Raw genomic sequence first — 26,631 nt, 5'->3', positions numbered from 1 at the left:
GGACCCTGCCTCCATCTTCTTTGCATCCTCCCTTCAGGTATTTATAGACACTGATGACAGCCTCCTCTTCCCCAGGCTGAACAGTCCCAGCTCTCTCAGCATTTCCTCACAGGGGACATACTCCACTCCCTTTTTCGTCTCTGTGGCCCTTTGTTGGACTCTCTTCCATATGTCCATGTCTCTCTGGCACTAGGGAGCCCAAAACTGGACTCAGCACTCCAGCTGTGGCCTCACCAGTGCTGAGTAGAGGCGAAGGATCTCTTCTCTCCACCTGCTAGTGATGCTTTGTGTAATGCAGCCCAGGATACCATTAAGGCTTCTTTAATACAACCTAAACCATCAACGTCCTTTCAATCCTCTTCACAACACATAACTTTACAATTTTATTATATAAATGTTTTTCTTTCTTTTTTCTTTTTTTTTTTTTTTTTTCCTTGAAAGGGATATGTTCTTAATATCCAAACTTAATAAAGCTGGTTATTTCCTTTCTAGCTCAGAAAGTCTTTCATGCAGACTGGCAAGTGCTCGGAAATGTAAAGCTGTGGGAGATCAGCTAGCTTCAAAATGAATCATTAATTTTGAAAATTACATTCTGGATGAAGTATGGTCTCAGATTTCATTATCTGGGTTCATTTCCTGGCTCTGTCATTGTCTTTCTGACTGACCTCTGCATGAGTTAGTTTCTCTATACTTCCACCCCTCATCTGTAGCAGACAATAATTCTGCTATCATCCCAATTCTTTCTTGTTTAAAAACGTGGTCTCTCTGGGCTACTTCTTACCATGCATGCAGATCAAAGTTTAGCATAGTTAGGCTCCTCACACCTACCTTTGGGCCTGCTAGATTATAATGTTGTCAAAATAATATATGCTTTACTCACAATTATCCAAACCACATACCTTTGTTTAGCATTTCCTCCATCAATCGTGATATAAAATTGCTCACTTCCAAGTACTATTGGCAGAATAAGGATGAATATGATTTAGTCTGTACAAACAAAGTGATCAGCCTCAATACTTTTAGCCTCATCAAAAAAATAAAAAAGGAAAAAATCCCATCCACTGATAGCAATACAGCTATTCTCTGCTCAGAAATCAACTCCAATATAACACAAAGCAGTCTATATGGGGCTTGTTCCAGCAGCGTACTTAGTCATTTAGATACATTGTACTTAAAATACATTCTCTTACAAGAAAAAACATTTCAGTTACACAAAAAATCAGTATGTCAGAATTCGAATAGCACCTCATTGCAGAAAACAAGTAGACGTATTCAGTTGGCAATGAAATATTGCCAGCAGTCTCACATAAGCACAAAGAATCCTCATAAACCATTCCAACTTAAAACTAGATGGAGCACAGAGATATGACTTTAATATATAATACAAGTATTAATATTAAATTGACTTGTAAACATGTCCAACTGCACTTCTGAATTATTTAGTGTAGTTGGTGATCTTTAAATGTTGCTTCTTCCTTTTGGATTTTGTCTGGATTTTTCAAATCACTGGATAATCAAGGAGGGGTTATTGATAGGAGTACATGGACTTTAGAAAACAATACGTCCTTATGATTCTTAGAAAATAAAAAATGTTAGCATCAATTCTTGTTTTAAAATCACCCCCTCTTTTACCACAACGTTGTTTTCGATCTCTCCTGTATACTGCCTCATCATTACTGTATCTTTTTTTCTACCAGGATCCTACTCTACTGAGTTCCTTCTTGTACCTCTCCATTTCATTTCAGAATCTTTCTGAAGCTTATAGTGGTTTGTGCTCTTACAATGCTTCTCACTCACATCCAAAGAGACCTCTTTACTTCAGCAGACTCATTCCAAGGAGCAGTATTTTGGTTTGTCTGAGACCATTCTTCAAAGCCTGGTATTTCTTCAGTACCTGTTAGAGCTAGACTTCTAATCTCATTCCTGTTTCCTATCATGCTTTCTTACACGAATGTCCCTTTATGCCCTAAGAACTGAGGCTATCACCTCATTCCACAAAAGCTTAATTAACATCAACATATTTTTATACAGTTTAACCCCACTCATACCCTTTTTTCTCCTCCCAAACTAAGTACATAATTAAAAGCAGATGTTACCTGTCAATAAACTGGTCAATCATGATAAGATCACCTGGTTGTATTTCTTCTCGTAATGAACCGCAGGCAGTAGTCACCAAAACATGTGAGCAATTCTCCTCTTTTAACGCCCAGATATTGGCGCGGTAATTGACATTTGATGGCATAATTGTATGATGTCTTCCATGTCTGCAAAGATGCATGTAGACAGCAAGTAAAATAAATCAGACTGAAATTGCCTTTGTCCTCTCAAATAAACAGAATTCCAGGAAATGTAGTTTCTCCAAACAACACTGGAGGTGGGACTGATCATTTCAGCAACTTGGGGCATAGTTTGTTTTCTTAACTGTATTAAGATTTTCTTAATATTTAAATCAAGAAGTAGTGCTGTAGCATTTTTTTTTACAAGTTGAACTTCAAGATTGTAATGAAAAAAATTCTTGAAACTACAATCCAAAAACACATTAGCATCTTCAAGGGTACAAAAAGCATTTTTCTCTGAAATTTGTAACCCATTTTCATAGCTTCTGAATACCCAGGGAATAGCAATATTACATCTTACACACACTACAACAGATTTGTAAGATTTATATACAACTCTATAGAATTTCCACTCATACGTATTGCTTGTATTCTCCAACCTAGAAAAGAGTGGAACATCACAGGAAATTAAAAGCAGAAAACACACCCTGTTTTAATGTCACCCTCCCAGAGAAAACAGTAGTGTATCATCAGATTTTTTTCTTTGCTTCTAAAATGATATGTCAGTTTTCATAAATTAGAAGAATGACTTTGCATTGTTTCAGAATTTTTTCTTCACCAAAACAGAAAATACTTAAGTCTTATAAGAACATGCTTTCATTTTTCCTCTGTCATCACTACAGAGATGCATCACTCCTATTAAACAGATTTGAAAGTTGTTCCAAAATATGAAGGAGGAAAGGGGGAACTTAATTTACCAATTAGCTCCTTTAAAGAGAGCAGAAAGTTTTAAAAAGTTGATCAGTTGGGAACTGGGAATTGCACATGGCACAACCAAGTACTGTCAGGCAGAATTCCCATGTTGTCATTAGCATTTCTGATAAGCTAGCAAGTGTGTAGATTTATTGTTTAGTATTGCAGCTGTAATAATCCTCTTCCAGAATATATATCCTTTTTTTTTTTTTTTTTAATCTGGCATTCAAAGTTAACTTCCCCCCTCCCCCACAGAACACTAAGCAAAGGTGCAGGTACCTTGGTCCCAAAAATAAACTTGTGGGACTCATATGTGAATGGTCATAAAACCCAGTGAGGAAATAACTCACAGCACAGTGGTTCAGCCACCTGTAGCCCAAGGTCTATTCTGATATAGCACAACCACGTGACCTTGGCTTAGTATTTTTATTTTAGAAAATGTTTCCCAGGTATAATAAAATATGCCAACAAACCACAAGCAGAAACGTGGAGATGGTAACAGTCAGCAATTTAATGGAAAAATACTGGCATGGAAAGAGTCAGGTCATTAACTGCAAATAGGTCACAATTGCCCTGGCCAGCCTCACCCTTTGTCTTCCACACAGGCACACAGTGCCCATGAGCTCAGTGCTCCCTCCCTCAGGCTCAGGCCCTGGCCATTGCTCTTTGCCCAAGCTGTGTCACAGCCATGCCTCCTGGACAGCCTTCAGACCTTTGCTGTCGTTTGTCTCCAAACCTGTTTTTTTGAGGGATTTTTGCACAAATGCTTCAGCCTTGTCTCCAGCCCTGTCCTGGCCCTGTCTCCTACTGCTCCTGCCTGGACTACCTGGATGGATCCTGGACCTGATTCATCACCTCTGCTTGTCAAGAACTGTTAATGGACCTTGTTATTAGCAGCTGGCTCAGACCATGTTGCCCAGATGCTGCATTAACATTTTAATATTTCATCTATTAGCACTTTAATCCAAGATATCCATGGCTATGCTAGCCAGTGTTACTTTTCCATGCACTCATTTGCAGATCCTGCTTCCAGCATCTGTTGTGAGTATGGTAAGAGACATCTGAATAAAGATGACCCAGGGAGGGAGAACTACATGGGATGCAGCTTTCTAAGCAATACAGGTAGCAGCTAGAGGACTCTAATCAAAGGGGATGATTTGGAAGAGTCTACAGGAGTACCAAGTACAGGTTGACATACAAGCCCGACAAAGTCCGGATAAAAATTCAGTTCACCTCATGTAAAAAGAGAAGACTTTTGAGAAAACTTCAAGACATAATATAAAATTCCTTAAAATAATCATTTACCTTGCCAACAGCACACAGTTCACATTTTTTATCTTTCCCAAAATCAAAGCATCTGATGGCTGCAAAACAAGCAAAAAAGAATGAGTTACTGCTTACCAATCACAATAGAAACCTTAACTACTTCTTACAAATAAGCAGGACAGCTATGTAAGGAAATACTAGTTAGATAAAGGAAACACTGGAAATACCACTGTAGTCTCACACTATCTTCAGCTCAGAATAAGCCTGTGATTTGATGTGGCAGATTAGTACAAGTGTAGAACTGGAAGATCAGCCAGGATCCTCAAAGTGTTTCTGTGTTCATACTAACAATAACTGCAAGCCCCCACTTTGAGGTGTGAAATAGTACTTTGAAACGCTCATACTTTCAAATACTTTGAAACAGTTATTTCAAACGGAGCAGAATTAACATGAAAAAGAATCATGAGCATGTTGCCTTTAAATCAGTTATCACTGTCCTTTGCAAACTTTGGTTGGTTTTTGCTAAAAAGGTGTCATTTCCTACAGAAAGACCCCCCCCCCGCAAACAGAAATTGCTTTTAATCTGTCCCTTACCCTAACATTCCCCATTCATTTCTCTGTCACCTTTCTACGAAGTTCATTCTCATGTTTCCGACTCCTCCAATCCTTTCTTCTGCTCCCCACACTTCCCAACAAACTCCCTCTTCCCTGCTGCATAGAGTCCTCCCTTTTGGAAGTGAACTATGATATGGCAGAGAACTTCTTGTACACTAACTGCAGAAGCAGCGTTGCATTTGGTCAGACTAGGGACCAAGAGATGAAATGCACTTTCCTCTCACAGCTGTAGGACAACGTGTTCCTCCTGAGTAGCCAACCAGCCACGAAACTACCGCATCTTGTTTGTAGCTGCCCAGCTGAGACACATGCCCTACAGTGGGCAATCCCAAGTCATCAATTGTCACTGCAGCAAATAAACTGTTCTGTGGGTTGTATTCATAGAATCATAGAATATCCTGAGTTGGAAGGGACCCACAAGGATCTTCAAGTCCAACTCCTGGCTCCACACAGGACCACCTAAAAATCAGACCATGTGTCTGAGAGCATTGTTCAAACACTTCTTGAACTCTGTCAGGCTTGGTGCTGTGACCATGTCCTGTCCTATCCCCAGAGAGCAGAGCTCAGTGCCTGCCACTCCGCTCCCCTTGTGAGGAAGCTGCAGGCTGCCATGAGGCCTCCCCTCAGCCTGCTCTGCTCTGGGCTGAACAAACCAAGCAACTTCAGCCTCAGATGTCTTCCCCTCCAGACCCATGACCATCCTTGTAGCACTCTAGTGGGTTTACATGGCAAGGTTTTGGTAGCAGGGGGCCATAGGGGTGGCTTCTGTGAGAAGAATCTAGAAGCTGCCCCATGTTAGGTAAGGGCCCTACTGCTGACCAGAGCTGAGCCAGTAAGTGATGTTGTTTGCGCCTCTGTGAGAGCATATTTTAGATGTGGGAAAAAAAACAACGCTGGGAGAGTGAGAGGAGTGAGAAACAGCCTTGCAGGCGCCAAGGTCAGCGAAGAAGGAGGGGGAGAGGTGCTCCAGGCGCTGGTGCAGAAGTCCCCCGCGGCCTGTGGTGAGGACCATGGTGAAGCAGGCTGTTCCCCTGCAGCCCGTCGAGTACCACAGTGGAGCTGGGTTCCACGCTGCAGCCTGTGGAGGAGCCCCTGGTGGAGCAGGTGGTCCTGCACTGACAGAGACTGTGGCCTGTGAAAGACCCCCACCAGAGCAGATTCCGGGCTGGACCTGTAGCCTGTGAAGAGGAGACCACGCAGGAGCAGGTGACCTGGCAGGAGCTGCTGCCCATGGGGGACCCAGGTTGGAGCAGATCACTGCAGCAGGACGCGCTTGCCTGGGTGTCACAAGGAGTCCATCTCCTGCTTTGCAGCAACATTTGGAGCAGGCTGCATAGTACTGCCTAGCACTGCATTCCCTCACGTTTGCAGAAGCAACTTGTAGCTGTAAGAAAAAATGTTTTTTTTTTTTTTTTTTTTTTCCTCTGGTCTTCATTTACACAGAACAGCGATAAATAAATTCCTCAACAATCACTTAATCTCTTTGGGCTGAAATCACCATCTTTGCTCATCCCAGGTCCAAAGCAGCAACACATGCAAACACAGCACACCACTCTGCAGCCCGGGGAAGGACCATCATATGAAAAATGAGTGCTGTTCCTGAGTCTTCTGCTGAGCAGCCCTCTGCACTGGAAATGTCCCTTGATGCAGGCTGCTAAGAAGGGCAGCTCCATCTTCTGGAAGTTGATGTGTTTGAAGCTCTTATGTGGTTTTGGCATGTGATTTGAGGCAAGAAGCCTGCTCTCAGCTCAGTTTCTGTTACCAATTCTGCTGCTTGCAGACTTGCCATTACTGCTACAAGCTGCTCTCCTCGTGCAAGCAACCTCTCAGCAAGCTCTGCATGAACTCACCATCCCTAAAGGACTGGAAAAACAGGAAACCCTTTCAAAAGTGTCTTAAGATTTGATGTTGATGTTTGAATTTCCCTTTGAAATCACTGTAACTTTTTTGTCCAAGCGATTTATCCCTGCACTGCAAAGCTATCATTTATTTCTAGTTGGAGATTTTGTGCTTGAAAATAAAGCCAAGGAGAACAGAAGTGTTCAACGACACTTTAATGTGTTGACAAGCATTGAGTACCAGAAGCTGAGCCCTACCAGCCCTTAGGGGAAAACATATCCTGTGTACAAGTAACTTAGCAAAGACAAAGCTGTTCTGCCTAGTGAAAATTTAGGTGCTATATAGTTTGAGGAAATAATATAATATACTCATCAGCAAAAACAGTTGTAAGACCATGACAATAACCTGGAAGGAGTTGGAAGGGACTGAGGACAATGCAGGCTGTACGGCCACACTGCTGGGCAAGCAGCACCCCTGCTCAGCCAGGCCCAAAAACAAGCTGATGGTCTGAGCAAACACAGCAGGGCTCCTGTGGGGGCCTCTCTGGCCACAGTCCTACGTGTGAAACGGGCTTTGTTTGCCAGCAGCGTGTGGTCATGGAGGCCACGGGCGCAGGAGCAGGCAGAGGACATCTTGTAGATGGAGACCAGCCCCTGGAGCAACAAGTTGCAGCAACAGTTCTTTAAAAATGAACCCCTGGTACTACATCTCGAGCTGGCCACATTTTTCTGCTGACAAATTGTGCACTGGGAGGAACTGGAAAAAATTCCACATGGAGTCTATGAATGTAATCCCCTAGGTGTAACACCACCCCACTTGTAACTCAACTGAGCAAATGTTAATGCCATGTCCCTGCATTTGCATTCCCATCAGGACGAGTTTCCTGAGACAATGACCTGGTAAATACAGAAAGTAGGTATTTCCTCAGAGGAAGTTCGTTTGGATTTTTAGACTCAAAAAAAATATAGGAAGAGTGGGAAACAAGAACCTTTTCCGTAATCTGGGAAAGCGTTATCAGACAAGACCTTTTCTGCTGAAGGGAAACACTTCCCCCACGCCATTGAGAAGCTAAGGAACAACATTAACATTATTTTAAATGTAAAGGAAGAAAATTAGATGGCTTTGCAATTCATTTTACCAACACACATACTGTAGTCATTGAAGATCTGACTTTTATTTTTTAAGAGTGATTCATGCAGTTAGCTTCTGGTTCATTTCTGTATTAGCTTTGGAACCATAATAAATCTCACTTTGGAGTTCCAGAATGATTAATTTCCCAGCCACATTTTTGCTTTGAAGTGTCCACTGGCTGTTAATAAAACAAGCTTTGTTGTGTTTTCTTCAAAGTCACAAAACAAACATATGCAGATGCTTTGGGCCAAAGGAAGGAGCATGAAGGTCTGTCCAGCAATAAGAATTTGGCCAAAATGAGGAGGGAGCTCCTACCTTGACACCTTGGAGAAGAGTTTTTCATTTGTTTGATCAAAACCTCTGTCTGCAGAGGCAAGGGGAGAGTCAGGACTAGTTCTCCGAGCTCCTGATTTTGCAGGTGGAGTCTGCTCCCAGGCTATACACATCAGGGATCTGAAATGTGTGGTGCTTCTCGCTTCCCATCTTCAAAACTTTTTGTTAAAAACTGTAAGGCCTCTGTTTCATTAGATGCTGAACTGCATTGCTGCTGAACATTGGTGCAGTTGGATGTGTTGCTTCTCCTGCCCAGTTTAGAACTGCACTTACTTTTGCTATTTCAGTGTACCAGAAACTGTAAGGATGTTGGAAGACACTCTGCGCCAGTCTCTCCTTCCTGGGATTTAAAGCTGAAATAGTTGTTAACAAAATTGCAATATATTTACTGATCACAAACTCGTAAATGTCTGGGAGAACTCACACGTTCACATTTAGAAATGTCTGTTGCCTACTACTTAGTATCATTTTTTACTTTTATTTTAACACTAGCTATAAAATTTCAATTCTCATTTACAGCTGTTAATTCTACTACATATGTGAAAATGTGCAGAGACATAGAATAAAAAACAAATATATGAGTCCCATATAGCTGCATATTAGAGATCTTGATTTATAATAATAATAACACTTTCTACTTCCTACTGTGCAGCTATTTTGGGTCATTTTTTATGTAGGATTTCTTCAAAGCATTTACTGAATCACCTAGATTTAAATTCTGCCAGATGCACGTTTACATTTTTTTTTTTAATAAAAGGAATATTCCAAAAAGTTATTTTCAGAATTATAGTGTATTCTGACTTTTTAAGAAGTCCCCATTTAATGTTAGGCTGTTGACATTTAAATATTTAACCTATATACCTTACTTTATGCATATTCTTCTGAACCAAATATGGCTATAAAAGTACACTTTCTGAACAGGGAGAAAGGCATACCGTCTAGTTGTCAAGACATTTTGCTCTTACGACATTCCTTAACAATGACAGTTCACAATAATTAGCATTTAGGGTTTTGGTTTTTGAGTCTGTTTGTTTTGTTTAGGAAGCCCAGAAGAAGATTTGCTGTGTGAAGTAATAAGCAAGCAACTTAGGTCACAGCAGAATACAAAAATATCCTTAAAAACTAAAGAGGACTTCAGTGGAAATTCCTTTCCTCCTCTCAAAATGAAAAATAAAGATCACCAAGTGAAAAACAAAGATCATGGATCATTTCCTTCAGAAGTGACAGATTCAAGTTTATTGCAAGTGTCAGATTCAAGTTTCTATCAATTTCCAAAATACCTGGGGGAAAAAAGTACAATTTAACTCCTATTTGATATTCATTTGTGTCATGGAACTCTACTGAATATTCACATACACCACTGCTGCAGCAAGAATGCAACAGCTTTTAAATCCAACAGTCACAGCATCCAAGGTGTCCTTCCCTATCTGCTGCCTTCCTAGCCACTTCAAAAGGCTTCGCGCTGGCCATATTACAGATTTCTACAGAACAGACTGAAGGCATCTTCCAGGCGATTGCCTGAAGACTCGTCTTGCCTATGGAAGTGAGAAACATGATGAGGAAAATGGAACATTTGGAACAAAGAATGCACTGATAAATGACAGATTAAGAAAGGAGTTTGCAAATAGTGCATCCAGAAAGGAGATAAAGATAAATCAGCACATACAAAGTTACAAGGAAGTGAAAGACACAGAAATTTCAAACTGTGTGTTAACTACTTAACAGAGCTAGTGTATGCTTCAGTTCCGCTCTTTTTCCCCCACAAGATCTTTCCAGTGCTATACCTCTGCAATATTATCTCATTTGTACTTCAGAGCTTTGAAATGCTGATAAAATATTAAAAAGTTCCAATGGAACAATCTGAATTTAAACCTCTAATATAATATTTTCAAAACAGGATTTAATAAAAGGCCCAATAAAAAGTTCTCAAACATTAATAATTCATATGCATATTTAAATTACACTTAACTACTTCCCCCTTCCACAAAATCCAAGTCAGATATATATTACTCAGTGTTGCAAAACAGAAAAGGAAGCAAGGAACCCTATGCAGTTAACCCTAAGTTATGACAGTAACAAACAATTTAAACAAATCCCCTCTGACTACAACATAAATATGCATAAAGTACGGTTTATGTGGTGTTGACAGAATTCATTTTTATTTTGGCTTAACCTCAGAAGCAAGATGGAACAGAAAACAGCATAAACACACACATGGAAAACTTGAAAAAGTATCTCAGATTTTCCAAATCTTCATTTAACCTGCAATGAAGTTTATGAACCAAATGATGCACACAGATAGAGGAGAGGCAGAAGAGGAGCTTTAGCGCTACATCACATAGTCTGGTTTTCCTGATGCAAGCACACAGAGCTCATATACAGGTCAGAAAAGAAACCTGCTTTGTTAGCCAGATATACCCTTGAAAAAAAAAAAAAAAAAAAGAGGCAGTGGGGGGGAAACACATGCTTTATAGAAGTTTCTAGAACAGGAAGACCATTTGCTGATTTGGGGAAAGGTATTTCAGAACCAAGTTCTAACATCCAGAAAGTAGAACAATCTAACTGAAAGTATAATCTGAAAAAAGTAAGTTTAATTAGTAGCTTCACAATACAATGCTGAGGATAAATGCTGTTGGAGAACAACTTTCTTGCTCTCCAAGAGAACAGTATTGTCCATACCTGGAGATAGAATACCAAAAGGTTTTGGGGTATTTTCCAGAGAACACTGACTTTTCATCCCAACTTTTTATACAATAGGAATGATGGAAGCAGAAAAGGGAGAAGAGAAGGCTGGAATATTAACAGGTGTAATTGTATTATTTTTTATGAAACTAATTTACTACATTTCCACTAATTTAACTAACATAACTTGAAAGATCAGAGGCGGACCAACATTGATATACAGAACTGTAAAAATTCTTGTACTATTTTCCTTTTTCAGAAACTTCTCCAGATCATCCCCACTTGTTTTTGAAATGATTCTTATGATGTGAGAAAACCAAAGCAGAAGGCTTTGTTGAACAAATCTATTTAAATAAAATGAAAGACATTCTGCTTCTAAAAGTAAAAAAGCATCTTCAAAGTAATATTTCGCCATTTTAAAATGTCAAAGGTGTCGAGGAATGTCACCACCAGGAAGGTTTTCAGCAACAGACTTTTTCCAGTGTTCTTGCCAAGAAACTCAACAATTAAATAACAACATTTAAGGAGAGTGGAATTGTACACTTTAAATTTTTACAGGGTGGAAAGAAATGGACATACATTTTCCTTTTGACATTTAAATATCCATTGTAGTCCTTCCTAGTTCTACTTAAACTAAATGAAAGATGTTTGTATCTTGATTCTCTCAGCAGTTAAAAGACCACAAAGGTCTGAAGTGTTTGTTTAGATTAAGTGCTTTACTTCTTAAAATTTCAGGCACTCTTCATTGTTGTCAAGGCTCTATGAAAAAGCATCCTTATGGCAGAAAAAAAACAATTTGGTTTTATTTCAATAGCGATCAGGAAGAAGAAAAGACGCTTCAGAAAAAAATACTAAACTAAACCACAGGCTTCTACACTTTTCCAAGCATACTTATTAAAAAAAAAAAAAAAAGTTTTCATTTTCCATTTTGCATTCTTCAATAACAATGTTTCTTTGCTATCTGTTGCTCTAAAACAAGAGAGGCAGGCTGTGTAGCACCTCCTTGCTGAATGTTAAAAAGTCTCAGCAGCAAAACAAGCAAACATTAATTCAGAAATTGCACTTCTCAGGTTTGATTCTGCTTCATTTTAAGTGAAGCAACTTGATCTACGCATTGCACCATATGCCAGCTGTACCTTGTGGCCTAAATCCTGCACTTCTTAACATAAGGCTTATCCACCAGTTGTTCCATGAAGACAAGAAGTGCAAACACTGAAGTTAATGTGCCTCTCTGCAGAAGTCCGACTACATGAAACAACTATCATACCAATGGCATGAGTTCAGATCCACAGGCAGAGAGGAGAGAGGCAGGCCAGCAAGGATTGAGGATAAATACTCGCTGTTTGGCTGTGCTCCCTTTCACAGATATGGAAGTCCTGTGAAGTTGTTCAGTTTCCCACTCAGGAGGTCAGCGTAAGAGTCCAAGTTAGCTGACAACTGTATCTGAAATTCACACATGCATTCCTGCTATAGCAGCTCCTCGGTTTAAAAAAAAAACACAACACATGCACATATAAAGAGGCAGAACAGTGACGAGCCTTTTTAAAGTGAGCCTATGCTGAATGCATAATGCACAAGCTCAGACATAGTAAGTCCATTGATCAAGGCACCTCACAAACTACAACAGCCAACCAAGACTTAATTTCCCCCATCCATGTTGCTTCTGTGAAGAACACAGAGAAAAACACAGCAGCTAAATTTACACCCTAAATGAAATTTTACAAGCCCTTCATATTGACAAAAGATGCAGGACTGAGGAAGTTTTTTCCACTCTCCCGTGTAAGACCCATCCTGCAAGTACTCCTGTTCAACTCTGTAAGACTAAGCCCTACTGTGGGGGTCACCTACAGCACTCCAGAATTTAGGCCACTCAAATCCTGTTGCATCCAAGTGCTGTCACAGAACAGCCTCCTAAAAGGCCGCACTGCCACTGTGCCCACACCTCTCATCCAAACCTCTGATCTGTGAGAGAGGAGGAGAGCATTTCGTATTTCTTGGACAAAGGCTTCAAGCCTTATCTGCTACAAGGGTAGCAATATTTTTGCTTTTGAATAGTCTGCAGAAACAGCCATGGTGTGACCATCCAGGAGCTTCCAAAAATAAGAAATTAAATGGCAATTGGTTTGGTTTAGCTAGTGGATTCTGCTTCGTATCAACACTGGATACATTTGGGCAGCAGGATAAAGAGAACAGAGGACGGGAGTCTCCTTTATTCTCTTGCAGTTTGTTAGCAAATTCTGCAGGATGGTGGAAAAATTAAATGTATTTTTCTGACATTTTTTCCTACCTTGACCTTTATCTCCTTCCCCTTCTTGAACTGTACACACACAAACCCTTTCCACTCCAATTTCCCCCTTAAATCATTTTGAATAGAGGCACAAATTCAAATTTTCAACCATAGGCCACAGAGATGAAGTTTTTGGCCAGCCTCTATCCATAAAATGACTCTTGCTGCTATATGCCAGATGTTTTATTGTATATACATTAGCTTATGCTGGTATATTTCATAAGATGTGATTCTGATGGCAATTCTAAAGCAGTTGGACTACTCCGGTCTTACGACATTGCAGAATAACTGAGATTCAGATCTTCTATAAACTTCCTGTGTCAACTGGAACCTCTCTCTTCCCTGATTTCCTGCCCATAAAACTCTCTTGTCCTTCATCTTGCCAGTTTCTACGTCTTTCATACCACACTAGGCATTGTGTATAGAGCAATATACCTAGCCTCCACTCCCCTTTGCTGAGGAAAAGGGCTGAAGCAACACAAAGGAGAGCTTATCATGAACACCATGCCTTCGAGCACGGCCATAAATGGCCTTCGAGCTCCATTTTAAAATGTTTCAAGTGATGTGGTTGTAAGCATGACTGTAAGGAAAGCACTGGTGTATAAAGTGTAATTCAGGGATAACAGGAAAATGGTGGCCCATATACCTCAAAGGACAGTTTTCTGCAAGTTAGAAAGGTTCCTGGAGCTACCTGAAATATAATACAGGACACACAATAGCACAAATTTGAAAGACAGCGTTTATCCCTCTTGGCTGCAAATTCAGGACTGAGTTTGTAAATTCATCCAATGTACAAAGGAGAAGAGGTATATTCTCCTTTGCGCATCATCATTTTTGTAAGATCTTGTTTCTACAAACTTAGAATCACACAATACATAGCCATGAAAAAGAAATACAGTCTGCACCTCTGTTACACATCCACTTAGCATAGAAGCCTAGTCTGACAATTTTTCAAGCACACAAACATCTTAAAAATGGGAAGAAGTCTTAGTAGTAACAGAGCAGGTTATACAGACCTTGCCATAAGGAGTATCAACATATTTTTCTGTTCTTCCTTCTAAGATATCTGGATCATCCAGGCCAGTTCCACCGATAATTCCAATCTTAGACAGAAAAGTACATATTAGCCTTCTGGAAGTTATGCTCCATTTAACAACATATTTGAAAAATTACCTAGGCAGCTACAAAATGTATTTTCTGCTTGAGATGGGGCTAGACCACGGATCAATATAATATTATACGCCCAGCACAGTTTCCCAGAAAGGAAATTTAAACCAATTGATTTTAAACAGTTGTATTTAACTTGTCAATTTCATATGCTATGATTGTCCTCTTTAACGGTACAAAATTTAGAAAGACATGGAAAATGCGCAAAGATTTGCCAATTCATCATTTATTCCCAATATGAAAATGAACGGTGATTTCTGGGAATGCCTCTAATGAGTGAGAAATACCTGTGTAAAGCATGATAGAACACAGGCATCCTCGTTTCCACTGGCAGAAACAGTCCTGTATATAACTACTATACTGAATACCACTCATTACTACATACTATTGTACAAACAAAATTATGAACCTCCCTTTTTCTTCCAAAACATAAGAGAGTTTTTCTGTTGACTTGTGAAGACCTAGGAACTTCCCTGCTCCTGTACATAGTCTTAGTACATCTTCTGAAAAGGGGGACAGCTCAGCAGCATCTTCCTAAGTGAAATACAAAGAATCTGTTGACAATGTTAACTGCTGTGAGCACTGCTGGGTTTCTCTGAATATATACAATTATTCTGGTATGTAACAATGCACAAATACTCATCCATTGTTTGCCCACAGCCCCAGCAAAAATTCTCTCCTGTGTAGATGTGCGGGGGCCAGACTTCCTTCTACATGCAACCTTTCCCTAAGAAGAAACATTAACAGACTTCTGCTTTTCTTACTTCTTTAATGACATCTTTTGAAGTAACTCCATTTTTTCCTTTTTTTTTTTTTTTTTTAATGAAATGGACTCACAATTTCAAAGCATAATGGAAAGGAAAAAGAGAGGGCCGAGCAAAGGGCCACTTAAATCAACTTCATTTCCTTAGGCAATCAGGCTGCAAGTCCTATGTTGTGTTTTCATACAACTTGTAATGAATCCATATCATTCGACATGCTTTAGTAAAGACTGATTTCTTGTTCTTGCTCATTGCTGATCTACTCTAGTTCATTTGCAAAAAAATGGAATGAAAATAAAAATAATTTGAAACATATTCTTGCTGAGTCCAAAATCATCTGTAACTTCATATTCCAGCTAACGAATAATGTATCTGAATTTTCCTGTTTCTGATTCACCACTGATATGTATCTTGCTTTTGTCTTTCTAGGGATAAAACCATGTCCAGTTAAGTCAAGTTTTCTATTGAGCTCGCTATACTTACAGTTCTTTGGATGGAAGGGCTACTACCAGTCATATGGTCTTTAACAACCTCAAGCTTAGTAACTGTATTTAAAAATAATATCACCATGGGGACACATGGGGACAATGCTACTGCTTTTGCTGTTTTTTTCTTAAATGCAACCAATTGTTGCAAAGTTTGTCTCACTTTTTAAGTCGAAGAATTTTTATCCTGGCTGAGTTGCTCCTTATCATGCAAAAATCATTTTGGAACTATTATGGCATGGCTTATTACTGCATGGCTCCAGCACTATTTACTATTCCTAAAGTACAAAATTTCTCAAGTGAATACTCCAGACTTCAACATACAACACCTCCCTCCCAAAACACACAGCCAACTGCCTCTTATTCTCACTTTTTCTTAAGTTTCATGTTCACAGAGACCTGATTGGTTCAATCACTGTATCACATGAACTGGCTCGATGGTAGAGCTCAGAGGGCTGTAGTGAACGGGGCTACATCTGGCTGGTGGAAGGCAAGTAGCAGTGGTCCTCACGGCTCAATTCTAGGGCCAGTTCTGACATTTTTACCATTGATGTGAATGCAGAACTGGAGTGCATCCCTTGCAAGTTTGCTGATGACACTAAACAGGGAGGTGCTTCTGACTCCCCAGAGGGATGGGAGGCCTTGCATGGGGATGCAGATAGACTGGAGCAGTGGAGCACTGGGCGATTAACAATGGCATGAAGTTCAACAAGAGAAAATGCCAAGTGCTGCAATGGGACGGAGCAATGGGACGGGTGATGCAATGGGACAGGCACAGACTGGGAGCCGAGTGGCTGGGGAGCTGCCCTGCAGAAACGGGCCTGGGGGTGCTGCTGGCAGCAGGCTCAGCGTGAGCCGATAGTGTGCCCTGGCAGCCTGGAGGGCAAACCCCACTGTGGGGTGCGTTAAACACAGCACAGCCAGCTGGTCCAAAGAGGTGATCCTCCCACTGTATTGAGCATTGGTGCGCCCTCACCTTGAATATTGTGTGCAGTGCTGGTTTCTGCAACACAAAAAGTATGTTGAGGCCCTTCAAAGCGTCCAGAAGAGGGCAGTAAAGCTGGCAAAAGGCTGAAGGGCATGGTCTGTGAGGACAGGCTGAGGACACTTGCCTCATCTAGTCTGGAGAAAAGGAGGCCAAGAGGCGACCTCGCTGCTCTCTGGAGCTTCCTGAGGAGGTGAGGCAGCGAGGGAGGTGCTGGTCTCTGTTCCCTTGTAAGCGATGAAAAGACACGTGAAAACAGCACACAGCTGCACCGAGGAAGGTTCAGGCAGGGCATGAAGAAACACTTCTGTACTGTTAGGGTGGTTAGACACTGGAACAGGCTTCCTAGAGGGGTGGTTGGTGCACTAAGCCTGCCATTGGTCAAGAGATGTTTGGATCATGCCCTCAATAACATGATTTTACTTTTGGGTACCCCTCAAGAGGTCAGGCAGCTGGAGCTGATAATCTTTAAAGGTCCCTTCTAAATCAACTATTCTATTCTATTCTATTCTATTCTATTCTATTCTATTCTATTCTATTCTATTCTGCTCTGCTCTGCTCTGCTCTGCTCTGCTCTACTCTGCTCTAATTCTATTCTATTCTATTCTGCTCTGCTCTAATTCTATTCTATTCTATTCTATTCTATTCTATTCTATTCTATTCTATTCTATTCTATTCTATTCTATTCTATTCTATTCTAATTCTATCCTATCCTATCCTATCCTATCCTATCCTATCCTATCCTATCCTATCCTATCCAAGAGTTTAGTTTCAAAAAACCAGAGACCGTTTGGCTTTGTTACAAGTCAAACACTTCCTAGAGAAAGCTGTCCACAGCAGATAGGGCAAATGCCAATATGCAAGTCGTTTACATTATAACATCTCTTATTTCCTTTTGCTACCCCCTTGTGGAACCTGATAAGTAGTGCAAAGGAAAATAAAAATCCAACCTCCAACCCTGAACGTATTTGAATGTTAGGGAAGACAGATCACTGTTTCTGGTAGTATTGTGTGGTCTTCACATTGCTTATTTATCACAAACATTCAGATTAAATGTTAGAATGAGGTTGCTCAAGAAAATCCTGAAACATATATAAATTTTATGATGAACAATTTTTTGCCTTAAGAATCAGATAAAAATGTGCAACAGTCTCAATACTCAAAATCTAGAAAAGACCATCCGTAATAATGCTCATGCATGTATGCAGTAAACACTGAAGATACTACATTAACATAAGCCAGGATCAAAATGGTGACTTCTTTTTTTCTTGATTCTAGATAAAAAAAAAAAAAAAACAAAGCAACTTCAGTGACTTAACTGGTTTTAGTTTGGTATTATACTTTCTTGCTTTATTAGTGCCTTGTGATTTAAGATTGAGGATATGTACAAGCAAATGAATTTTTATGTCTGACAAAGTGAAAGGTGTTGGGATTGAGGAAAACAGTGAAGTGCTGGAGATATGAGCTATAGCTATATCACATAAACATTAATTTTCAACTGTTTTAGAATCATAGAACCATAGAATGGTTTGGGTTGGAAGAGACCTTAAAGATCATACAATGATAGAATCATTTAGGTTGGAAACAACCTCTAAAATCATCAAGTCCAACTGTTAACTTAGCACTGACAAGTCTACCATTAAACTACGTCCCTAAGCACCACATCTACGGCTGGCTTTCTGGGCAGCAAGCACACATTGCTGGCTCATGTTGAGCTTGTCAAGAACCAACTCTTCCAGTTCCTTCTCATTAGGGCTGCTCTCAATCCATTCTCCACCCAGCCTTTATTTGTGCTTGGGATTGTCCTGACTGAGATGCAGGACCTTGCACTTTGCCTTTTTGAACTTCATGAGGTTCATACGGGCCCACCTCTCAAACCTGTCCAGGTCCCTCTGGATGGTGTCCCTTTCCTCTAGTGTGTTGACTGCATGACACAGCCATCGAAGATGTTAAACAGGGCTGGTCCCAGTACCAACCCCTGAGAAACGCCACTCATCACTGATCTCCACTTGGACATTGATCATAATTCCAACCGCCCTGCCATGGGCAAGGACACCTTCTACTAGATCAGGCTGCCCAAAGCCCCATCCAGCCGGGCCTTGAACAATTCCAAGAATGGAGCATCCACGGCTTTTCTGGGCAACCTGGTCCAGTGCTTCACCACCCTCACAGTAAAGAATTTCCTCCCTATATCTAATCTAAATCTACCCTCTTTTGGTTTAAAGCCGTTCCCCCTTGTCCCATCACCACACTCCCTGACAAAGAGTCCCCTCCCTGCTTTCCTGTAGCCCCCTTTAGGCAGTGGACGTCCGGTATGAGGTCTCCCTGGAGCCTTCTCTTCTCCAGGTCTAACAACCCCAGATCCCTCAGCCTGTCTTCATAGGAGATGTGCTCCAGGCCTCTGACCATCCTCATGGCCCTCCTCCGGACCCACTGTAACAGGTCCATGTCCTTGTGCCTTCCAGGGAGGCACAGAGCTGAATGGAGGACTCCATGTGGGGTCTCACAAGAGGTCATTAAGAACACTCATCTGTTTTACTTCCTGTTAATACAATCCCCAAGAATATCACCTGCACGTGGGAGCAGGAGAAAACCTGATTCTGTATTAAGTTGTGCTTTATGGACCTTGTAATGAATTATTAAAAGGAATGCAGCTGCTCCTGTGTAGCGACGAGACACCCTGCCAAGGGAGCTGAGGTCTTCAGAGCAGCCCAGGCTCTGAAGGCAAGGCATGGCAAAGAGGAGTTGGTTCATTGAGATAAGTTTCACCAATCCTCAAAAGGTAGATAAAGTCACTTTTAGGAGGGACCTCAAGAACAGAAAGACGCAAGACTGTATGCTCCATTCCAGACTGCATCCTACAAGGTGACAAGGGCATAACCTTAGCTATAGGCAACGGGTGCAAGCTGGAACATAGGAGGTTCCACTTAAATATGAGAAGGAACTTCTTCATGGTGAGGGTGACAGTGCACTGGAACAGGCTGTCCAGAGGGGTGGTGGAGTCTCCTCCTCTGCAGACTTTCAAAACCTGCCTGGACATGTTCCTGTGTGACCTGATGATCTAGGTGTTCCTGCTCCGGCAGGGGGATTGGACTAGATGATCTTTCACGGTCCCTTCCAATCCCTGACATTCTGTGATTCTGCAATATAGCTACCATCAATTTTTACATGTTATCAGGAATTTTACAGTGGTACTAGACATGAAGTATTTTACTATAGCATCATCCAGCTCAAACATTGTGAGGAGGAGCAAGAAACATGAAACTTACCAAAGTTTCACACCAGTACTGTGATACTTATTTCACCAGTAACTAGAAAATGAAAAGCAATTCTCTATGGGAATCTAAATAATAATTGTACTTAAGTGTATTCTTTCCATAACCTGCTGTTTGGCAAAATTCCTCCCATCGGTTCAAACATGAGGCAGAAAATTGACAGTGCACAGTCCATACTTGTTTATTTAGCATTGGTTTAAGCACTAATAAAAATGTCATCACCATCAGTGATGAGTTTTTCTGACAACTGAAAGACACTGAATACTCCTGTATCCTGTATCCCTCTCTCCTATTTTTTGGCATGGGAGATGAGGAGCAGGAGAGGGTAACATTGAAAAGGGTTTCACTTAAAAGGGAATAAACAGGAAGCTGGAGATTAGTTGCAGCTAGAAGGTAACAGAATACACTGTCTATGTAAAAAAAAATGTGACAGTTTTCAACTGACTTATAAAAATAACAAGGGAGACTTACGTTATCTCACAAAATGGATTAATGTTTCATTCAAAACACAAATCCAGAGCTTCAGCCTGTCTTCCTTATCTCTGATGTAAGCCACAGCCTTTCCAAGCAATTTTTAAAGAGCACAGGAGGGCCATTTTTAGCGGATTTTTAGTACTTTTACTGCAACTTCAGAGCCTGCGCACTCTGCTGCAATTTCACATTCGCCCCCGGCCCTCTCGGTATCAGCCGGGTCGGAAATCCCGGGGCGCAGAGCGGTCCGCGGGGCCTGCCGCGTGTCTATGGTCTTTAATTTTCAAACGGAGAAGGCAAAAAATAAAAAGGGCGCGGGAACCGCGGCGCTCCGCCGCCCACTGAGGGGCCGCGGGGCCGGCCCCGGCGCGAAGCGGGAGGCGGCGGCGCAGCTCGATGGCGGCGGAGCTCGTGGCCGGCACGGACGGGGGCATGGAGAGGGGCTGAGCGGCTCCCTCCGCCCCGCGCTCCGCTCCCGCCCCGGCTCCGCACAGCCCCGCGGCCAGCCCCAAGGGAGGGGTTGGAGGGTTGGAGGGTTGGAGGCAACGGCTGGCTGGCGGGCGGCCAGGCCGCAGCCGGACGCCGCCTCCCTCTCCGCGGGCTCGCCGGGGCGCCGCGCCACAACTCACCTTCACCGAGCCCCCGGCCGCCATCTTGCGCAAAGAGGGAGGGAGCAGGGCCGAGCGGCCCGGGGTAGCGCCTCAGCCCCGCTCCACGCTAGAGGGCAGCACAACTTCTTCTCTCCCTCTCTCTCTCTCCCTCTCTCTCTCTCTCTCTCTCTCTCTCTCTTTTTTTTTTTTTTTTCAGGTTGAATATACACGAGTAGATACTGTCTTCGCCTTATCTCAGAGCATTCCTATAAGCATTAAAGACAAAGCCGGAGTTCTACGCTTAGCCGGTCCCATCATCGTCAGGATGTCTCCGGAACATACGTCAAACATCGCTATCATCCGGTCTGTGAGCTGTCAATTATTGTTGCGTCCTTAAAATGCAAGCTAAGTAAGTGTTTTAATACATTTTTAAAAGCTTTTACCATAGAGGCACTTTTATTAAGTCAATGAGAATGATGGTATGTCTAAATACCTCCTGAAATCACAGCGAGGATGCCTGCGTGGCTTTCTTTTTAGTACTTCTAGTTGGCATGTTTACATGTGACTTTCCAGGAATCTTCATCACTGCATGCACATGGAGTAATGCTGCATCTGTTAATAAGTAAATACTTTTTTTTTTTAAGCTTTGCTACATTTCCAGAAAACAGTGTGCAATGTATGTTGTGGTATAATAAAATAGTTTATCAGTTCAAATATAGAAGGATCTGGTAGAGATGCGAAGTGTTGACTTGGTCTTTTTGAAAATTACCTTTCAGCCTGTCCATATTTCACCCAGATCACATACCATATTCCTGGAGACGCTCTGGTTTCTTTGACTTCCCCCCAAAGTTCCTCAGTTTGTCAACAGAGGATGTGAGAGAACAGTACCATGAAATCCCTGGAGCATCCTGTATAGCAGTGATGAGAAGCAGAAAATAGTAATTGGTCTTGGGTTTCCAGAAATGATAAAGCAAGACCAAAAATTCCATCTATAACTTATTCCTAATTTATACAATTTGATACTGAGTTGAAGAGATTTGTTTTCAATTAAAAAGCAAATAATTTAAAGACTCATTATGGTTTAAATTAAGTGTGGTCTTTTCAATATTCGTAAATGATTCTGAGAACAAAGTTGAGCATGTTTTTGAAAAAAAGTGTTTTCTTTCTGAGGTACATATATATAGAAAGTACATGTGTTTAGCTCTCCAAGCTAAACATAGCTTTAAGTGAGTTAAATGCTGTATCATTATATCTTAATAATGACTATTTTCGTATTTATGGTATTCTTCTTGTTGCCACAAATCTGTACATGTAAGAACATTTCAACAAAGCATGTAACCTTCCATCTTGAGGAATATCAGTTGTTTTGATGTGTTTATGCATTTTTAACATAGGTGTAAATATGAGGCATAGGGCTTTCAAAAATAGATGGTATCTTGTTAATTGAAAGTACTTAATTTTAAAAGTATTTGCCCTGTTATTTCTTTAAAACAGCTTTATCGGAGATGACTCAGCCATCCAGACATACCATTCTCACATGCCAATAGGTGCTACCTCTTTCATAATAAATGCCACATATCTGCTAATAAATGCAAACTCAGAATATATGTCCTGCATTGTATCATAGCTGAGAAGTCTGCTGAGACCTGGGAGGCAGTTCACTGGATAGCAGAAGAAGGATATTTCTTATAACTAAGGCTAGTGCTGAACTTGTGTCAGCTGGAGTTTGTTTTTGTAAGCTTTAAATATTTTATCCTTTTGTCTTTGGTACATTAGAGATCTTCATACACAGGTGGGATGTTTGTCTCAGATGCTGAAAACTTTTCACTACAGTTCAAAACATGACATTGTACTTATGAGGAATGGACTTTGTAAAATCACAGTTTAACAAAGGCAGAAAGAAGGAGATGAGTGAAGATATGTAAGTTCTCTGGTGCAGCACAGTACAGTTATAGTACCATAGTAAGACAAGTTTATCCTGTTTTTCTCGCTGTAGATTGGTGTTTCTGTTGAAGCCCTGTGTTCTACTTTACTCCCACTGCACAGAATCTTTTAGTGAATAATTTTTGGCAATTCCTCCTGTTTAATTCTAGTATGATTTTCCTATGTTGAATTGCTTACAAAAGGTTGTCTTGCAGTACACTTTTTTTACCACAAATATATGCAATCCATTTGCTTTTCTGCTGTATTTTTTCTGCTTCTTTTTGAATATGAAAGCTCACTGTTTAAATAGTATGAAAAGAATAAAATATAAAAGTATAGACCCTCAAGGATCATCAAGCCCAACTCCTGACTCCACACTGGACCACCCAAAAATCAGACAGTATGTCTAAGAGCGTTGTCCAAATGTTTCTCTGACAGGCTTGGAGCTGTGACCACTTCCCAGGGAGCCTGTTCCAGTGCCTGAAGTTTAATACCATAGCTGTCCACAGAGGTACCTAGCTTTCCATTTTCATACTGGTGGAGTGTCAGTACTGTGTTTTTTTTTATAGGAGTGTTACTCTTTACAAAGCTGTGTATATGACCTATGTAAACCTGGACAGCAAGCAGAAAACTCTGCTCATGCTGAATTGGTAATGACGTAGATACTTAAGAAATTTTGAGCTGGAAGCATAAAAAAAGCCATATGACATGTAGTTTTTGAAGATGTCCAGTCTGAGCCACTGTTTTTGGCACATTCCAAATAGTGGGTGGACAGCCCATATTCAGAATCAGAAAAAGGATATGAAACACTGTATTCTTCCAGACAAACTAAGAACTTTTACAGATTTAATACAGTGCTTATTTCAATTTTGCAGTTGACAGAACCAGCAAGGAAAATGTGTGTATATATATATGAAAATTTGCACTTCTTCACGTCAGCTCACTGTAAACCAACAGCTACATCACAACAGTAATGCATTCCATTACTTAAACGAGCTGATAACCTAGCTTGAACCTTCAGAATGTTCAGTAACATTTTAACTGCTTGGTAACAGGTACGAAATAGTGCTTTGTGAAAGAAATATTTTGAATTGCTTTAATTTCTGTTGACAATATGCTTTTGGTAATTCGGTTTTGAATAGTTTGAAGTCCTTTCATAGGACTAAGAGATGGAATCCAGTTCAGTAAACTATATTGTAGAAGTTCTTGACCCAGCATTTATTATTGTGAATAGTCAGCTTTCTAAAGCAGACATTTGCAATTAGAAGCAGGTAATCAAACACCACCCCACCAAAAACAACAGTGTATTACTCAGGAGAATATCATGAACATGTATACTCAGCTGGACATAAGGTTTTAAAAAGCCACCAGCTACAGGATTGCTAGAGTTTCAATTCACATTTCCATTCACGACATTTTAGAACTCCTTGAAATGAAATGATAGACCTGTATTTTACTAGAGGGTGCGCTTTGTACTTCATATTCTAAATTATGGAATGCAAGCCCATTTATCTGAATAAAAATGTGCAATTTAGTGGAGTTTCATTCCGGTTTTACAAAATTCAAGGAAATGCACAATGACTTAGACATTCAGATGAAAGCTCTTCAGACTAAGATGTAAAGTTTGTTTGTTTTTATGCCTCAAGAGAATTGTGGTGAAAGTCCGTATGTGGTAAATACCTGAAAACCCTTAGTAACACCAAGGGTTCATTCTAGTAGTAATATAGTAAGGTCTGACAATTTAGATCTTTGCAGCTGTCCAACAGTTTTGGCCGTATGCTTGACAGTGTTTTGAAGTCTTGGCCAAACTGAATGTAACATTCCTTTTTTTGTGTGTAATAAGTACTTAAATTACACAAATATTTTATTATTTATGTAAATATAGAAAACAGTCTGCATGTAAGAAGGTAATTCTTCACAGTGCAAACCAAGGTTGAGAGGAGAGGGTCTAATGTTGCAGGCCTCAAATTAGGACATAGTGACCCTTGAGTTTGGTCTCTCTTCTGACATCAAATACTCTGTAGATTTCAGTAATTTAAACTGACCCTCCTGCAGGTCATAATGATAATGAACCTTAACTGTGTTAAACATGTATTCACATTAGCTAGAGTTTATTTGTGAAAGTACTTTGAAGATGAAAAACACCATATCAAGGTAAAAAGTCTTACTATTTTTTATTATTACAAAAGTTGCTGTAAAGAAATAATAGTGCTGTGTACATATAGCTGAGCTTTAAATTGCTTTTGCTAATATTACTTCAAAGAAACAACACTGATGTTAAGGAGTGGGGAAAATAAAGGCTCAGGCAAGACAGGTTTACCTTTCACGTTCATTCATATAGATCCCAGTGTTAAGAGTTCCTACTATGCTGTACTGCTAGCAGACTTTGTTCTTTCTGCCCTGCAAATTCACACAATATATTTCAACAATGGTGGACTATTACAAACATTGAAAGGAGGGCATTCTATCTCAATAGCAGCCAAGACTTAAAGAGGAAGCCCATATTTACCATGTACTCTTAATATGTAACTGGCTTGCTCACGTGCATTATATCTACATTTTATGTTTTCTTCTGTCTACTGTTTGTTGAACTCAGTCTCCACAATAATCATTTAAGGTTTCAACTGACTTCAGAGAAGAAGGAATATATGTGTTTGGTGTCAGGACAAATCATTTTTAAGCATAAATATCTTCAAGGCTGTTGTATGGAAGTATCCAAGCGTCCTGTTCAGGAGTATTTGAAAGCTTTAGTTTCCAGCTGTTCATTAATATCTACTAACCTAGAGTTTATTGTTTCTACAGCTCTCTTGTGGAACATAAAGCACTGTGAACTCTCAAAAACATGTCTGCCAAAGGCTAACTGGAGAAAGTCAAACAACCTTCATCAACAGCTGAAGTGAAGATGGCTGTCATTGCATTGGCTGTGCTACGGAACTGCAACAGTTTGCATAGCTCCAACCCTTCGCAACATGAACAGTTGGTTTTCCCTAATTTGCGACATGTGGATGTATATTCCAGGGATCATTTCAGCAACACAGGCATGCCATAAAATCCCTTCCATAACATGATTTTTTTTTCCTCAGGGAGGAACCATCAAGAACCTGACTTAATGAGCTTTAAAGCTGTTCAGTGTTTCTTGTGCACTAACCTTAGTGAAGAGAAGATAGCACAGTGCACAGACAGCAATTCTGCCAATTCTTTTGGAGGTGAAAGGAGAAGAGTTTTTAAGCTTTCAAGCCATTTACTGATGTAGTATTTTGAAAAGCTTCTGTGCAAAGAAAGGCAAACTGTATGAGATCAGGTATTTAAAAACTACTGCAAGACAAGATGATCAGGCTCAGAACTGTGACATTTGAAGTTAGTAACACAAGTAGTCTCAGAAAATAAAATGTGTATACATTTGAGACAATACAATGCAATGTGTATGCATTCAGAAAATAAAATGTGTATAAAATGTGTAATTAAGCTGTCATGCTTGTCTTCCTAACTGTATTGCATGGCCTTAGTGTCCCAAGCTGAGTCTTGCTCTTTGGTGATGCCATAGAGAAAAAGGAGAACCCCAGAAGATGTCAGAAGTGATTACAGAACATGAGTGTTATTTCAGTTAATAAGCATGTTGGTCTACTAGAGTTAGAGAACTGAGTGCTTCTTCCTAGTACTGCCTCCATGCCAGTTAGTTTTCATGCATTCAGTGCATGAATGCATCCTTATCACCTGTTCACTGAAGCGCTTATGAAATTAGTGCAGTTAGCTACAGGATGAGCTGTCTCCCCCTGTGGCTCTGCTGGAACT

General features: G+C 40.5%; 1 protein-coding gene and 1 long non-coding RNA gene across 3 annotated transcripts in view; one reads left to right on the top strand and one right to left on the bottom strand.

Moving 5' to 3' along the window:
* MTAP (methylthioadenosine phosphorylase) overlaps positions 1-21,089 on the bottom strand; it is a 39,498-nt gene extending 18,409 nt beyond the window's left edge. The window contains exons 1-5 of one of the 2 annotated variants that reach the window (XM_035563022.2): positions 20,327-20,619; positions 14,199-14,285; positions 12,163-12,338; positions 4,335-4,393; positions 2,097-2,264 (exon numbers count right to left, since the gene is read on the bottom strand). In XM_035563022.2, the coding sequence (XP_035418915.1) occupies positions 2,097-2,264; positions 4,335-4,393; positions 12,163-12,171 (236 nt within the window). In that variant the 5' untranslated portion in view covers positions 12,172-12,338; positions 14,199-14,285; positions 20,327-20,619. Of the gene's footprint in view, positions 1-2,096; positions 2,265-4,334; positions 4,394-12,162; positions 12,339-14,198; positions 14,286-20,326; positions 20,620-20,955 lie in introns of those variants that run through there. The other variant, XM_035563020.1, reaches the window with a different exon arrangement.
* An 86-nt stretch (positions 21,090-21,175) lies between these two features.
* Positions 21,176-26,300, top strand: LOC118256260 (uncharacterized). The gene is made up of 3 exons (XR_004781173.2): positions 21,176-21,325; positions 23,278-23,350; positions 25,642-26,300. It is a non-coding gene; the product is annotated as an uncharacterized LOC118256260 (long non-coding RNA).
* Positions 26,301-26,631: the final 331 nt, after the last annotated feature.

This window comes from Cygnus atratus, chromosome Z (genome assembly GCF_013377495.2).
Source record: "Cygnus atratus isolate AKBS03 ecotype Queensland, Australia chromosome Z, CAtr_DNAZoo_HiC_assembly, whole genome shotgun sequence".
Lineage (NCBI taxonomy): Eukaryota > Metazoa > Chordata > Aves > Anseriformes > Anatidae > Cygnus > Cygnus atratus.
The sequence above is the reverse complement of the archived record's forward strand: the minus strand, read 5'-3'. Positions and strand labels throughout refer to the sequence as shown.